This window comes from Leucopleurus acutus, assembly GCF_964270905.1.
Source record: "Leucopleurus acutus genome assembly, chromosome: 4".
NCBI lineage: Eukaryota > Metazoa > Chordata > Mammalia > Artiodactyla > Delphinidae > Leucopleurus > Leucopleurus acutus.
Genome location: NC_139146.1, coordinates 112,633,641 through 112,649,237, shown reverse-complemented (window position 1 = coordinate 112,649,237; position 15,597 = coordinate 112,633,641). Strand labels below are relative to the sequence as shown.

At 35.1% G+C, this 15,597-nt stretch overlaps 1 protein-coding gene across 4 annotated transcripts in view; it reads right to left on the bottom strand.

The window, feature by feature from the left end:
• MRPL1 (mitochondrial ribosomal protein L1) overlaps positions 1–15,597 on the bottom strand; it is a 69,196-nt gene that overhangs the window by 37,227 nt on the left and 16,372 nt on the right. For all 4 annotated transcript variants that reach the window (XM_082837800.1, XM_082837802.1, XM_082837801.1 and 1 more), the window contains exons 3-7: positions 14,034–14,292; positions 11,557–11,640; positions 10,130–10,201; positions 6,662–6,773; positions 537–643 (exon numbers count right to left, since the gene is read on the bottom strand). In XM_082837800.1, the coding sequence (XP_082693926.1) occupies positions 537–643; positions 6,662–6,773; positions 10,130–10,201; positions 11,557–11,640; positions 14,034–14,292 (634 nt within the window). The remainder of the gene's footprint in view (positions 1–536; positions 644–6,661; positions 6,774–10,129; positions 10,202–11,556; positions 11,641–14,033; positions 14,293–15,597) is intronic.

Below are 15,597 nucleotides of genomic sequence, written 5' to 3'. Positions count from 1 at the left end.
TCTTTTGAAACACAGTCCTATAAAAATCTGATTTAGCTATATTAGTGTCCCCAAAATGGCTTTGGAAATTAATTTCCAGCATCTTCTATAAGTGGGCAAACAGCTTTTAAAACACAAGCAGGGATAATCAGAAACAATTCATTAAAATAAAGCAAATTACTCAATTCCATTAAAGTAGCATTAAATACTTACTATGGACTCAGCATTATGCAATACTCTATAAGGTACATGTAAGATCTAGATCCAACTCCCAAAATGCTTAAAATATTAGCAAAAATAACATAGAATAGACTAATAAGGCAAAGTACAAGTGAATGTCAGAGAGTGGCACATAACTCTAGAAAAGAAGGAATTCTAAAGCACCACTAAAATTTATGAATTCAACTCATAAAAAAAATTATCTATGTATATATTTAGTGCCACTTCTAATGCTACTGACAAGGACAAGTTCAAAGGGCTGGTATGTTATAAATTATTAATGAATCACTTAAGCAAAAAATAAAAGGGGTTACTGAATAATTTTCACTATAACTTACTGTTCCTATTTTGGTCTCCAGAAAGTTCTCCCTTTCTTCATCTACCTTAATTTCATGTCCAGTTTTAAATAATTCAAGCATTTTGGGGATGTCTCGGCCAATGGAATCTGGTTAGAAAAGGAGAAAATCCAAAGTTACCATTACATCTAAACAAGTAGCAAAAATTACTGAGTAAGAGAAACATTCAGGGCTTCCCTGGTGGCGCAGTGGTTGGGAGTCCGCCTGCCGATGCGGGGGACACGGGTTCGTGCCCCGGTCTGGGAGAATGGCCCGTGAGCCATGACTGCTGAGCCTACGCATCCGGAGCCTGTGCTCCGCAACGGGAGAGGCCACAACAGTGAGAGGCCCGCGTACCGCAAAAAAAAAAAAAGAAAAAAAAAAAGAGAGAAACATTCAACCAAGTTAAGGTATAAAAAATGATTTGTGGCAGAGAGCCTTTAGGGTGGCCCATTTCCTGGTATTCATGCCTTTGTGTTATCCCTTCCCCTTGCATATGGATGAGAGTTGCAACGTGCTTCTAAGCAAGAGACAGTATGATTATGCATACCTGATTACATTACATAAAACTGCAATGCCTATCTTAGGGGAGTCTCTCTTCCTACTGGCTTTGAAGAAGCAAGCTACAATGTCGTGAGGGCATATGGAGAGCCATGGGTCAAGAAACTGAGATCCTCAGTCTAGAAACCTGCAAGGAACTGGATTCTGCCAAAAAGCCACATGAATCTGGAAGGGAACTTTCCCCAGTCAAGTCTCAGATAAAATCACAGCCCCAGCTGACACCTTGATTGTAGCTTTATGAGACCCTGAAGCAGAGAACCTAGCTTAGCTGTATACATATTCCTGACACACAGAAGCTGACATAGTAAACGTGTGTTGTTTTAAGCCAGTAAATTTGTGATATTATTGTTGTACAGTAATAAACAGCTAATAAATAAGTATATACAATGATGATGCTTATACTTTAAGAAACACTGATGACAAATTAAAATAAAACCTATAAAATAACACATGATAAAAGCTGACAGTGGAGTCTTGAAATCTTTGAAGAACTTTTTACTTACCTTTGTGTGAAATTTGTCTGACCTGCCTTACCATAAAGAAGGGAAGGAACCAGAAAAGTAGCAAGATCTAGCAGTAGAAATAATACCTCAGTGAGTGGTATAATCTGGAAGCAGCTCATTGCTGCACAAATGGTTACAGAAGCTGGCAGGAAGAAAGAGTTAAGAATTGAGACTTTATTGGATTCAAATGTCACTTTGTCCTCCATTAGGGTGGAAAAAAAGATGCAACTGAATAAAGAAAGGAGAAAAAAGGAATCAAGGTAAAAACTAAGAATTTTCAAAGGACCATGGAGGAGACTCCAAACATAAACTATACCTTCCTAATCTTTAATCATTAACATTTTAACTCAAATTCAACACATAAAATAATATATATTTTTTAGTTTTACTTTAAACTTTTTTTAAATTTGTTTTTTATTGAAGTATAGTTGAATTACAATGTTGTGTTAACTACTGCTCTACAGCAAAGTGACTCAGTTATACATATATATATTCTTTTCTGTTATGGTTTATCACCGGATATTGAATATAGTTCCCTGTGCTGTACAGTAGGACCTTGTTGTTTATCCATTATATATATATACCAGTTTGCATCTGCTAATTCCAAACTTCCAATCCAACCCTCTCCCATCCCTCTCCCCCTTGGCAACCACCAGTCTACTCTCTATGTCCCTGATTCTGTTTCTGTTTCACAGATAGGTTCATTTGTGTCATATTTTAGATTCCACAAATAAGTGATATCATATGGTATTTGTCTTTCTCTTTCTGACTTACTTCACTTAGTATGATAATCTCTAGTTGCACACATACGTCTAATATTCCACAATACCAAAACTTAACCTGAAAAAGTTTCAATTTTGTACCTAGAAAATGTGATTTATTTGAAGGGTAAGAAATACAATAAGGAACATACCACTAGAGACACACCACTCTCAGTGTGTCTCCAGCAGCTCTTCCCATGATAAGTCAATATGAAAATCTCATTATATACAGCCACTATGGAAAACAGTATGGAGGTTCCTCAAAAAACTAAAAATAGAATTACCATATGATCCAGCAATCCCACTCCTGGGCATATATCCAGACAAAACTATAATTCAAAAAAATACATGGGGACTTCCCTGGTGGCACAGTGGTTAAGAATCTGCCTCCCAATGCAGGGGACACAGGTTCAAGCCCTGGTCCAGGAAGATCCCACATGCTGCAGAGCAACTAAGCCTGTGCGCCACAACTACTGAAGCCCGCATGCCCTAGAGCCCGTGCTCTGCAACAAGAGAAGCCACCACAGTGAGAAGCCTGCACGCCTCAATGAAGACTAGCCCCCGCTCGCCGCAACTAGAGAAAGCCTGCGCACAGCAACGAAGACCCAACGCAGCCAAAAAAAACCACAATAATGAGAAATCCGATGATAATGGGAAGTGGAGATTAATATTTTATATAGGATGGTTACAGAAGGGCTCTCTGTTTAATGTGATATTTGAATAAGAATGTGAGCCAGGCAAATTAGCAAAGAGCATTACAGACAGATGGGACAATGAGTCCAAAGACCTGAGAAGGAAGAACACTTAGTGCATATAAAGAAGGGCAAAGAGGCCACTATGGCTGGAGTAAGGGAAATGAAGGAGAGCAACAGAACCAGCTGTAATATATCAATAATTCATCTATAATAATTATAATCATACCTAATCATCATTGGAGTCTTTTACACATAGTTTTTAAACTAGCACATGAGAGAGGGAAATTTAGAAAAATTTCAAATTGGTTACCCTGCAAAAATTCCCTGTGTTTTAGCATTTTTCTTTATATAATCAAATTGTTTCAATAATGCAAGCAATACTCTGAAGTACAGCATGTCAATCTATCAGTTAAAAATAATTTACATTAAATTTCAATAATTTTATATCCATTACTCTCAAATATGATACAATACCAACTTCCATACAGAAAGCAGTGTCCTACTCAGTAGATGTGAATACTCTTTGGACAAGTCTGCGGGAATATCCTTTTGACAAGACTCCAGCTGGAGCACTGATGTTCAATCCTAAGAACTATGTGTTAAGAGGAACACACAGTAGTGGGTCCAGTTTTCTAATTATATCCCTTACCTGCCAACAACTTAGCATGCTTTAAAAGAATTCAACTATTTCCACATATGCCATAGTACCTACTATGGCTTAATATGCGTAATAGATAACTGATTCCATTAAGTCAAGATATTTTTCATACTAGTATTTTTTGTTTAGTAAATGCTAAAAAATAAGATTAGGAATAAAGAAAGTCAAAAAATATCAATAAGATGTATCTATATTAGATATGAAAGAATTTCAGAGGGCATTTGTATTGTGGAGAAAAAAAAGCTAAGTTGACATGCAAAATGAAGGCCAATTTCTTCCAAGAAATTTTAAAAAGCAAGTTTTAAATGTCGTTTTTTTAATAAGATAAAAAAGAAATACTCAGAAAACAAGCCAAATGTGCACTGGAAAAATAGAGAACTTGCCTATAGTTATGTAAGCAATTAAAATAAAACAAATAAAACTGCAGCATTAAACATGCTGCAAAATGTGCACATTCAATCCAGCCAAGTTGGTTACACCCACTCCCACTAGAAAAACAAAATGTAAGATAAAATGGGAAACTAATGAGCTCAGCTGCAGGGGCTTGTTTGTTTGTTTTTTAATTCCATCCATTTGCTCAAAACGTAATTTCTATTTTACCCTACGTCTTTTGTTGGATGTAAGGGGAATCAAATGTTCCTAAACAAGATTCTGAATAAGCTCTAAAAATGCATAATACAAGCTTCATTTGTTCTAATGCACATCTGGTGTATTCTGCTTTCACATTTTTGACAGGTTAATCATTTGTCTTCATGTTTAAAGAACACAAATGTTTTGCCAGTGCTGTTAAGCAGATCGTGTGGGGCTAAAAAGAAAAAGTTAGGGAAGGAGAAAGGTCTGCCTGGTTTTCCAAGATGATTTGTTAAGCAAATTGGGGAGGCTGGGCGGAGAGAACATACCTAGGTAACTTGACCATGGTATACACAAGCTATGATTCATTATGAAAGCAGAAACAAAGCCCACTAGTAAAAATAAACATTTTCAAAAGAAACTTTTCTTATTTGAAATAAAGAAATAAGTTATCTGAAAACCTTTCAGTCCCAAATTTTGCAATGAAAATGGTAATAAGAAACCTCAACGCTAAAGAGAATTGAGGCCAAAAGAGTTATTCAAAGAATGGATAAAGCAGCAAAGGTAACAAAATTAATTTCTGTGAAAAACCAGTTAACCGTGCAAAGCGAGGAGCAAGCTGAATACAGATATATTCAGTTTCAGTTTCAGTTTTAATTGACTATATTTAATATTGTTTGGCTTTGTTGAGCTTGAATTTAATTAGAAAAAATATGAGAATTATTTTCAAATTCAACTGCAACTCTGGTTTAATTTTTAAAATAATGTTCAATTTCAGGTCCTACTTAGGAAAGAATGTAAGTGTGCTTCCATGAAAACACACACTACTGTATTGGAAATCCCTAATAAAAAGTGTCAAACCTCAGTCCAATATCTCAAAAGGATGTGTTATTCAATGCAGGCTATCAAGAATAAACAAAACACTAGTACAACAAAACTGAAGAGTACATTTAAATTTGCTTACAGCATAGAACATGATCTATAATTCAGATGAGCATTAGTGGCTATCATGTATGAAGAATTTTTTTTAGCTCAACTAGAGTTAAAATTTGAAGACCAATCTACTAAAATGATTTTAAAATACTTGCTCTTTTACCTCATAAAATTTTATTTGAAATAACATCTATCTATAGCAGATATCCAGCACCATCTAAAAGAAACAATGTCTGCAAATGAACTTACTTTTCTTCCCAAATCTACTCCCTGTTTCCATTAATGACATCAACTTATTAGGAGAGATTCCAAGGTTTAAATCTCAGCATCATTTGACTCTTCCCTTTCTCTCTCTCAACATGTCCATTCCTAACTACTTAGTGCAAAGTCCTATTATCTTTGACATCTGTCCTCTTCACTCCAGTCTCATTATGAAGACTTTAGTTTAAACATTACCTTTATTAATCTCTGGCAATTGCACCTGAACTGGTCTCCCTGCATCTACTTTTGATTCATGCCAATACATCTTACAAACTCTTGCTAAATTAAAGCTCTGGAGAATCCCCCACCTTAAAAACTTCTAAGAGATTCCTGCTGAATACAGAATAGAAGTCCAAATTTATTAGGATCTTATTCAAGATTCTGCTCAACATGGCATCAATCTACCTGTCCAACATATTCTCTTTCATTTCATAGGGGTACCATTCACTACACCCAAAGAGAACTAATTGATATTTCTGGGATGTAGCCTATAATTTCTAACTTACTTCAGTGTCTATGATTAACATATTCTTTCCACTTAAAATAAAATCCCCCTTAATCTGATCACCAAATTATTCAAGGTACAGTTTAAATGTCACCCCCTTCAGGGTGCCTTCTCTGATTTTCCCACCTATGTATAAATTCCTCCTCTACTGAACACCTACAGCACCTTGTGAATTTATCATATAATACTTCATACTTTATAACAAGGCTATTTATGTAGCACCCTTACTTCTCTTACTAGGTTTCATAAGGGGGAAATATCCACAAGGGAAAAGTTGCTCAAGGGAAATAACTGCAGAACCATACACAGTAAGCATTCATACATATATGTTGAATGCTAACATAACTGAGAATACATGTTATATTGATAAAGAGGTATAAAATAGTATGATGATAACATACGTAGTGGGTAATATGTTCCACTAATTTAAAACTAGAATATGGCCTAAATTTAAAGATCTGGTATTATAAAGTCACTAGGTCTTCAAATTACATTAAATCACCAATATTAATGCCAAAGGAAAAAAAATATTAAATCCATATGTTCCTATATAACACAAAACTCAAACACCAGAACATATTATTTATTCTACACATATATTAGCAATTTTGTTTTCTAACTAAACATATATATAGAAAGTTGTTGATAGCATATTGAAATAGTAAAAGAATTCTCCCTTACTTCGAGTAAGCTTAGGAAATCTGTTTTTCAGTTTCTTCCTTAATGGATTAAGCTCCGGCATTATTTCTGGAACAGCTACATAAAAGTCTGGTTGAATTTCATCATCCAAAATCTAAAAATCAGGGGGGAAAAGATATCCTTAGATTGTATAAAAAGCTTTATCCTTCTAAAAATAAAGTCTAATGTAGCAATAATTTCCCTTATAATTTAGAAAACAGCTATTAAGCACAATTCTTTAAACACAAGGATCATTTGAACACATTTATCAATTATGAAAACCATCAGAAGTAAAACATTTTCTGATGTTTTCTTTTAAAAATAGCTACATCCATTAAAAACAAACAAATAAACAAACATTTAATGGGCTTAATTCTTCCATGGCGTTATGTGTGGCAAAGTGTTACAAGCTAGAACATATCACTGATGTGTACACGGCTCATACAGTCCCACAAAGTTGAATTCATATGTCCATCAAAACTGAAGGAGTATGTTGAAAATTTGTAATAGATCACATGTAAAATTAATAACCACTAGCTGCCAAATCATTAGCAACTACACTGTTTCCCTAAATTTGGAGCATCAGGAGAACTGAGTCTATAATTATTTTCACAAAGAATTGAAACCAAAATTCTTTTTGCCTCCAAAAAATGAAAGAGGAGTGGAATGGTCAAAGACAAGTTTACTTATAGTTTATTATCCATACTCTATTTCTATTCTAAGAGCAAAGAAAATAATTTCAATTTTTAAAAGACATTTTAAATTAATTCAGGCAGGCACCCAAAATAATTGTTTTACTCCTACAGTATACTCCATTTAAAAATTCAGTTGATTATAAAATGAAGCAACTTTTTAGAACAATACTGCCTGGACAACAAATATTTTACCAATGATTTTTTTGCATAAAGTCTTATCACAGTATGTCATTCAAAGCCTTGGTTTGGGGTTACACACTGAACTGTAAAAACCTGGACCCTGGCAAAATTAAGTGTGATTCTGGAATTTTATCTTCCTGTTACTATTTCTTCTTTTTACAAATTCTTTACTCCCTAAACAACATACTGTGCTCCCCTCAACAATAACAACTTACTTTAAAAGAGAACTTATAACATGCCAAGCATTCTGCTAAGCATCATACATGGTTTAGTTCATCAAGTCTTTACAATAAATCTACAAAGACAGTACTATTGACCACACATTCCAGATAAGGAAATGGAGGGCTTAAGGAGGACGAGTCAATCTGTGCACTTTTAAGAGGCAGACCCAGAACTGAAACACAGGCAGTGTGGTTCCAGAACCAGGGCTCTCATCACTAGAAACATGAAAGCAGAGGCAACTTTGAAATGTAAAAGAACTGTATGTGACATTTCTACTCCAACATCTTCTAATACTGATTCTAAAACATGTTCCTTTGAATTAAATTTAAAATTATGTTTGAAAGTTATGCGATAGTTAACCTTAAGATCATATCATTGAATAATATAAAACTATATGGATGAAAAGCATGCATGCTTTAGAGACAAGTAAAAATGAAACTATTTTAAAATCCCTCAGAACCAAGCATACTTGTGATATTTCACAAGTATTGTAATTAAAGCAAAATGAATTTAGTAAATAAAGTCTTACCTAAGAAATGACTAAAAGTTCAGTAAATTCATCCTACATTTACCTATTATAAGCACTAAGTAAAACAGTATTGATATTTAATTAAAAAATACAAGAATGTGTAAAAAAAAAAATTGCAGCCATGATACTATTTACAAAACTGTACTGAATTTACTTCACAACCTGAATACCTTTTGAAAATAAAATGGATGAGTTTTAAAAGATACCAGGGGGTAATCTGCAAGAATATATTGGTTTTTATGCCTTATATAGGTGGCATTTTTCCCTCTAATAATAGATCATCAGTGGGGCACCTAAAGAGAAATTCTGTACCTGTAAAATTTTACTTACCAAATAATTTCAAAATGTACCTGGTTTCCTTATTTGGGTTACTTTTTTCAAAATATTTTATTTAATGAACTTAATGATACAGAATACTTTCTGCTCCCATACCATTTCTTTCTTGAGAAGTAACTTCTTACTTAACATTTAAGAAGTGGAGATATCTATTCAAACTTCACTGTTGCTATGCCTGTTCTATAAGATACTCTTATGCTTGCGGAAGAAAACAGATGGAAGGCAGTACACAAGTTTAATAAGAATAGTTCATTCTCTGACTCCGGGGTCCAAGCTACACTCTCAAATTCCAAAGAATATGTGGTATTGTTTATTTTTTAATATTAAAAGAATTTTAATAATCTTACTAATTTAAAATTTATGATACATGAGAGAGAATTGGGTACCACCCTCTAACTTTGACCTAGAAGCTGTATGAAAGTACAATCTCTTCATATTTTCCATTAGTTCTGCTCCCCAAAATAATTCTAGAGATTCTCCTTAAAAATCCAGAATCCACACCAAATTTAGAGAACTACTGGGGTAGAAAAAAACACACTACAAGCACTGTTGTGCTTGGTCCAGTTAATGGTCCAGTTAAAACTTCCCCCAAATCAAAATCTGGATACAGGACAAAAGATAAATTTTCATATCACTTTCTCCAGTTCTAAAAACAAAACAATAAGTATTCCACAGTCTAAAGGATTAAATTTAGAAGAGAAGATTTTAGAGAATGTTAGGGAACTCTTTTGTATTTCAGAAATAACTCCCAAAATTCAACAAATGTGCCTCTTCTCCTCACGTCTTTTTTTTTTTTTTTTGGCCACATGGGATCTTAGTTCCTTCGTCAGTGAAAGTGAGGAGTCCTAACCACTGGACCACCAGAAAATTCCCCTCCCCACCTCTTTAAAAAAAAAAAAAATGTTGTCTTTGTTTCAAATGGGCTCCACAAATTTTGTTATTTTCCCAAGGCAGGCTATATAATCATTTTTTTGCCTCCATGCTAAGCCTACATTACTTGAACTGATGAAGTTGGGGAGGTAAAAGTTAAGAGTAACTAAAAGTACCATACTATAGAGGTCAGATACTATCCTTTGTGATCTACTAAAGCAAATCACACTTTTCACTCCAAGAAAGCAAAACAAATATCTGACCTTCAAAACGTGAATAGAGATATCCATGTGTGCTACCTTTTGCACTTCATCTCAAATCTCACATTCAAAACCAGAAAGAGTCATACTGCCCTTTCCAGTCTACCCACAGAACTCTCACAAACATATAGGAAGCAAAGCAAAATAAATCACAATATAAATCAAGCATAGTTAATATAAGAAAGTCTGGATAGTTTTTTCTTAGCTTGACTTTGAGACTCAGAAGAGTAGGAAAATTTTCCCCTGTTCTGTAAAGCTCTACTAACCATTGATCAAAAGATATGAACAGAGTGGTTATGTTCCACATGTAATAAATCAACAGATGGCAAAGATAACAGAACAATTTCTATAACTAATGAACATGAAAACAATACTGTACCTTCTGAATCAGATTAGTTCCTCCTGCAAATGCAGCTCCATTTTCTTCTGCTATTTTTATCTCTGATGCATTCTACCAAAACACAATAGTATGAACATCAATCTTTAAGCAAATTCAGTCTGCTTTCAAGTATTTGTCAGAAATAATACCACAGTTCAAAATAAAAACTGGGTTTTTTTTTTTACTTTTAATTGAATGTGCATCAATTTTCAACTAGATGCATCAGAGATATTACATCCAGAACAAGTTTAGTTTAGAGGTGATTAAAGTGTTTCCTGACTTAACATATGAGGAAACACATCAAAATGGCATATTAGGAACCCACCAAGTGGTCCTTAGTCTCCAATGCTATCAATACATCATCTTCCAAAAGTAAAAGATCAAAATGTATTTAGTTTTGCTAATTTAAATGGAGACATTTTATCAAACCAATATACAAGAGTAAAATTTTTTTAATTTAAGAAACGAGAACCAAAATTTAGCCTATTGTCTGAAAATTCAAAAGAAAAATGCACAGTATTAGGGGTTTTTTTTTCTATATGTTCCATTCATGCCATTTGGTTTTACTGTGAAAACATATCACTCCCTTATTTACTCAAGTTTTGTGGCATTCCAAGAGCTATATTCTCTACTTTCCTAGGAAAAGAGTAAAGAATTTCTTCATTGAAAGTGAGACAGATAGAGAGGAATCAAAACACCTTATAAAACAAATTCATGAACACGTTATAAACAAATGTTTATAATACAAAAAGAATGACAAAGAGCTGTATTACTACACTTGTTATCGCCTTGACTTTCTTGACTTTCCAGACTAGACCATTTTAAAAGTGTGGTTTCTATGTCTTCATAGCACTAAATGGGCCCACTGCTTTAATGTCAATGTTATTCTTGTTTGAAGAGCTTCAGTAGGAAGCAGCAGCTAGTAGGATAAATTCTATACTTCTCTTCAGTTTCTTGTGAGAAACATAATATGGTAGATGAATAATGATGAAGTTAACATTATGGCTTAGCTCTTTCTCAAGCTAATCAGAAGGACCAACCTCAAATAAGTCATCTAATTGCTTTGAGCTTCATGTGGGGAAAATAAGTCTAGAGGAATGCTAAGGTTTCCTCTAACTCTACTCATTCAGTTATTCTTTTTTTTTTTTTTTTTTGCGGTACGCGGGCCTCTCACTGTTGTGGCCTCTCCCATTACGGAGCACAGGCTCCGGATGCACAGGCTCAGCGGCCATGGCTCACGGGCCCAGCCGCTCCGCGGCATGTGGGATCTTCCCAGACCGGGGCACGAACCCGTGTCCCCTGCATCGGCAGGCGGACTCTCAACCACTGTGCCACCAGGGAAGCCCTCATTCAGTTATTCTAATCATTGACTAATGTGATATGTAAAAAAAATTAAACGATATAAAAAGCTGACAAAGGTTACTCACCCCTGTAAATACAGCAACTTTACTGGTCTCTGAAACAAATGGGTATGGCAAACTAAGAACACTGGCAAACGGCTCCACTTTTTTCTAAATACACAACAATGGAAAATCAATTATGAAAAATTCATTCAGCTTTTCTATATCTGAAATATTCACTGGTTACACTTTAAGGCATAAGAGATTATATTTCTTTTGTAAGAAATCCTAATAAAAATCTAAATCTCTCTCCCCAGCTCCATACTTCCACGGCACTTGGCTTCTATCTCTACATCGTTCATCACAGTCTCTCACATATTAATAACAGATAAGTTTGCACAATCCATATCTTCCCCAGCACCTAGTACAATGCTTTCCACATGATGGATGCCAATAAATGTTTGCTGCCCTGAATTAAATTCAAAAGAACATGTAATTTTTTTAATAGCATCAAGCAGGACATGTATATAGCTATGCATATTGAACAATATCCAGCTGATCTGTTCAGTAGGTCACCCCTAATTTCCATCACTGGCTCTAAACAATCAGGTAAATCAGATGATATTAACTTTAAATCCAAGATTGATTGCCAAACCTGAAAGGCTCTTCTGAGTGGGTCTATTTTGAAATTACCTGGACCACCCACCACTTTCAGATATATTTGGGAAGCCAGTTGGAAAATCCCAAATAAATAATGGAATGCATGTGAGGCGCCCTAATACAGGTGGAGTTTCTACAGGGCCTCAGAACTAATATGTTCAGTCATTGGGTCAAGGACCTGTCTAGGCCTATGGCTCAGATCTCTTAGGGAGACATCGCAGGGAAACAAGTTCTAGGCCCATAGTTTTGGTGCGGCCTTAAGGTCTGGAAGAAAGAGAAAAGGAGTTGCTCCCTAATTAAACTGATTGAAAGATTATATTTTTAGAAAAGCTTTGCATAGAGATAACCTCCTGAGAATTTCTTTTCAGACAAGAAGGCACAAACTCTTAAGCACACTTTATATCAGACATGCAACTCAGTTTTACTGACTGGCATTCCTTTGCCATTAACATGTCACAACTGACTTCAGTAAATTTTTCAATGGCAAGCAATCACAATAGCATCCCCTGGGGGAATGCTGGCTTGTTTTACAAGCACTCTATCAATAACAAAAAATGTCTCAGGAAAACAACTGTACCCTTCCAATGTTATTAGTTTACAAGTGGCTTCCATTTATGAAATGAAACCTGTGGTCATATAAGACTTCGTTATAAACTACATTAATGGTTGACTGAGAAAGTGATTATTTTGGACAGCACAACAATTTAAAATAAAAGAACAGTAACACTATGGTATAAAATAAAATTACAACAGGGCTGGTATGAACTATAATTAATAAGAACTAAGAAATGAGACAGACCTTGGTCCAAATCCTAACTCCACCCCCTACTCTGTGACCTTGAGCAAGTTACTTCACTTTCTGTGTCTCAGCTTCCTCTTCTGAGATTATTATAGAATTAAATGAGCAAATGCATGCAAAGCATTTAGTACTGTGGCTGGTACACAGAAAGTTTCCAGTCAATGTTGATCGTTATTATTAAACTCTTACCAAATCCTTCACTATCATCTCATTTAATCCTCACTATAACCAAATGAACTAATAAGCATTTTAACCCCCTTTATAAAGAGAGGAAAAAACTGAGATTTAGAGAGGTTAAACCAGAAGCTTAAAGAGCAGGTAACTGGTGATGCCAGGATTCTGGCCTGTACTGTAACCCGACTCCAGAGCCTATGCTCTTAAGCACTATGCTGTACTGCCTCCTTCTACGTGCTCAATGAATTGTTGTCGTTGAGGTTGTTAAATTGTATTCAAAACTATATACCTTCTAGTTTGACCCAAAAAAGACATTCTCGGAGTAAAAATTAAAATATCATCTCCAAAAAACTCAGACTTAAGTGAGAAGCTTATAAAATTTAGAGCTGTAATGGACCTCAAATCTAATCTAGTGTTTTTCCCACTTTTAGAATTTTATAAACAAGTCTTCCATGGAACTGCAATATATAAACAGACAAAGTAGAAAGGTTCTGACTGAGATGAGAGTAAGGGGCTTGGAACTCCACCCAAACTTACTCTCAACTTTAGGATTCTAAGGAACACATCAGAAGGCTACTAAGCTAATCCAAAGTCCTCATTTACAGAGAAGGAACAACATACCCAGGCAGCCTAAGTCATTTTTCAAAGTTACAGCAATACCTCAATTAATTTTAACACTACTTTTATTGAAATTTATACCAGTGACTTTCAGATGAAGAGGAGATATATGTTCATCAACTCTGCAGAGTACATTCAACATTTTATCTTATATTTGGAAAATTAAGACAAACAAACATATTTTTCAACCTAAAGTTCAGAAAGAGCACAAGATTTCCTAAAAATTATTACAGGAGACAAAAATTGTTTAAATGAAGAAACGGCAATTCTTTCAACCACTGTTCACAAATAAATTTTAATTGAGTCTACATACCTTCTTCCCCAGTGTCATATCCAGTGTCAAATCAAGATAGACACCTTGCTTTGGATTAGTAAAGTCCAGAACTTGAAATTTCTTAAGTAAGTGAATAGCTTTCTCCACCTCGTATATCTGCCTTGGATATAAGCGTTTTAGGTAGACATCATCTTCAGGTTCACCTTCCATAAAGGGATATGACTTTATTTTTTCTATCTCATCTTTTTTCTCATCCGATGCTTTTTCTTTGGCACCTTTTTTTGTTTTCTTTGCAGGCCTTAAAAAAAAAATTCAAGATCAGTTATCTCAATATGTAGTCCAAGAGACTTAAAAAAAAAGGCAATGGGGCTTCCCTGGTGGCGCAGTGGTTGAGAGTCCACCTGCCGATGCAGGGGACAGGGGTTCGTAACCCGGTCTGTGAAGATCTCACATGCCGCGGAGCGGCTGGGCCCGTGAGCCATGGCCGCTGAGCCTGCGCGTCCGGAGCCTGTGCTCCGCAATGGGAGAGGCCACAACAGTGAGAACTCCGCATACCGCAAAAAAAAAAAAAAAAAAAGGCAATGTACATTAGACCAAAAAAAGACAAAAGATAAAGTTTATTTTAATTCAAAAGCATAGATTATTTTATAGTTTTTCTAGTGCAACAAATATTAAGTGAACTTTTGAACTGTTTGCAATTGATACAAAGTTGGATAAGGCATTGATGTTGCTCTCCAGAAACTTAGAGGAGACAGACATGCAAAGAGATAATTTCAATATGATGTGGTAAATACTTTGAGAATGTTATCAGGGCCATAGGGAAAAGACATTAACCCTGCCTAGGAGGACGGGAAGAGTTCTGAAAGAGATGACCCCAAAATCAATTCCTGAAGGATAAGGAAGAATTAGCCCAGATATATACCCAAGAGAAATGAAAATATATGACCACACAAACACTTGTACACAAATATTCATAGCAGCATTATTCAAAAGAGTCAAAAAGTAAAACAACCCAGATGTCCATCAACTGATGAATGGATACACAAAATGTGGTATATTCATACAGCAGAATATTAATAGGCAATGAAAGGAAATGAAGCACTGATACATGCTATAATTTGTATAAACCTTAAACACATTATGCTAAGTGAAAGAAGCCAGTCACAAAAGCACCACATGTTGTATGGTTCCATTTATAGTAAATATCAAGAATGGGCACATCTATAGAAACTGAAAGTAGATTTGGTGGTTGACTAGGGCCAGGGGAGAGGGTTAAGGAAATGGGGAGCGACTGCTAATGGGCCTGAGGTTTTGCGGGAAGATAATGAAAATGTTCTAAAACTGACTGTGGTGATGGTTGCACAATGCTGTGAATATACTAAAAACCACTGAATTGTACACTTTATATAGGTGAATTGTGTGGTACGTAAATTATATAGCAATAAAGCTATAGAATTATCCAGGCAAAGAAACAATGTAATAAAAGTACTGAGGCATGATAAACAGAATGGTACATAAGGGGAGCTATTATAAGTTCTAGCTGACTAGAGCAGGGGTTGGTAAACTTTTTCTGTAAGGGATCAGAGAGCAAATATTTTACGGT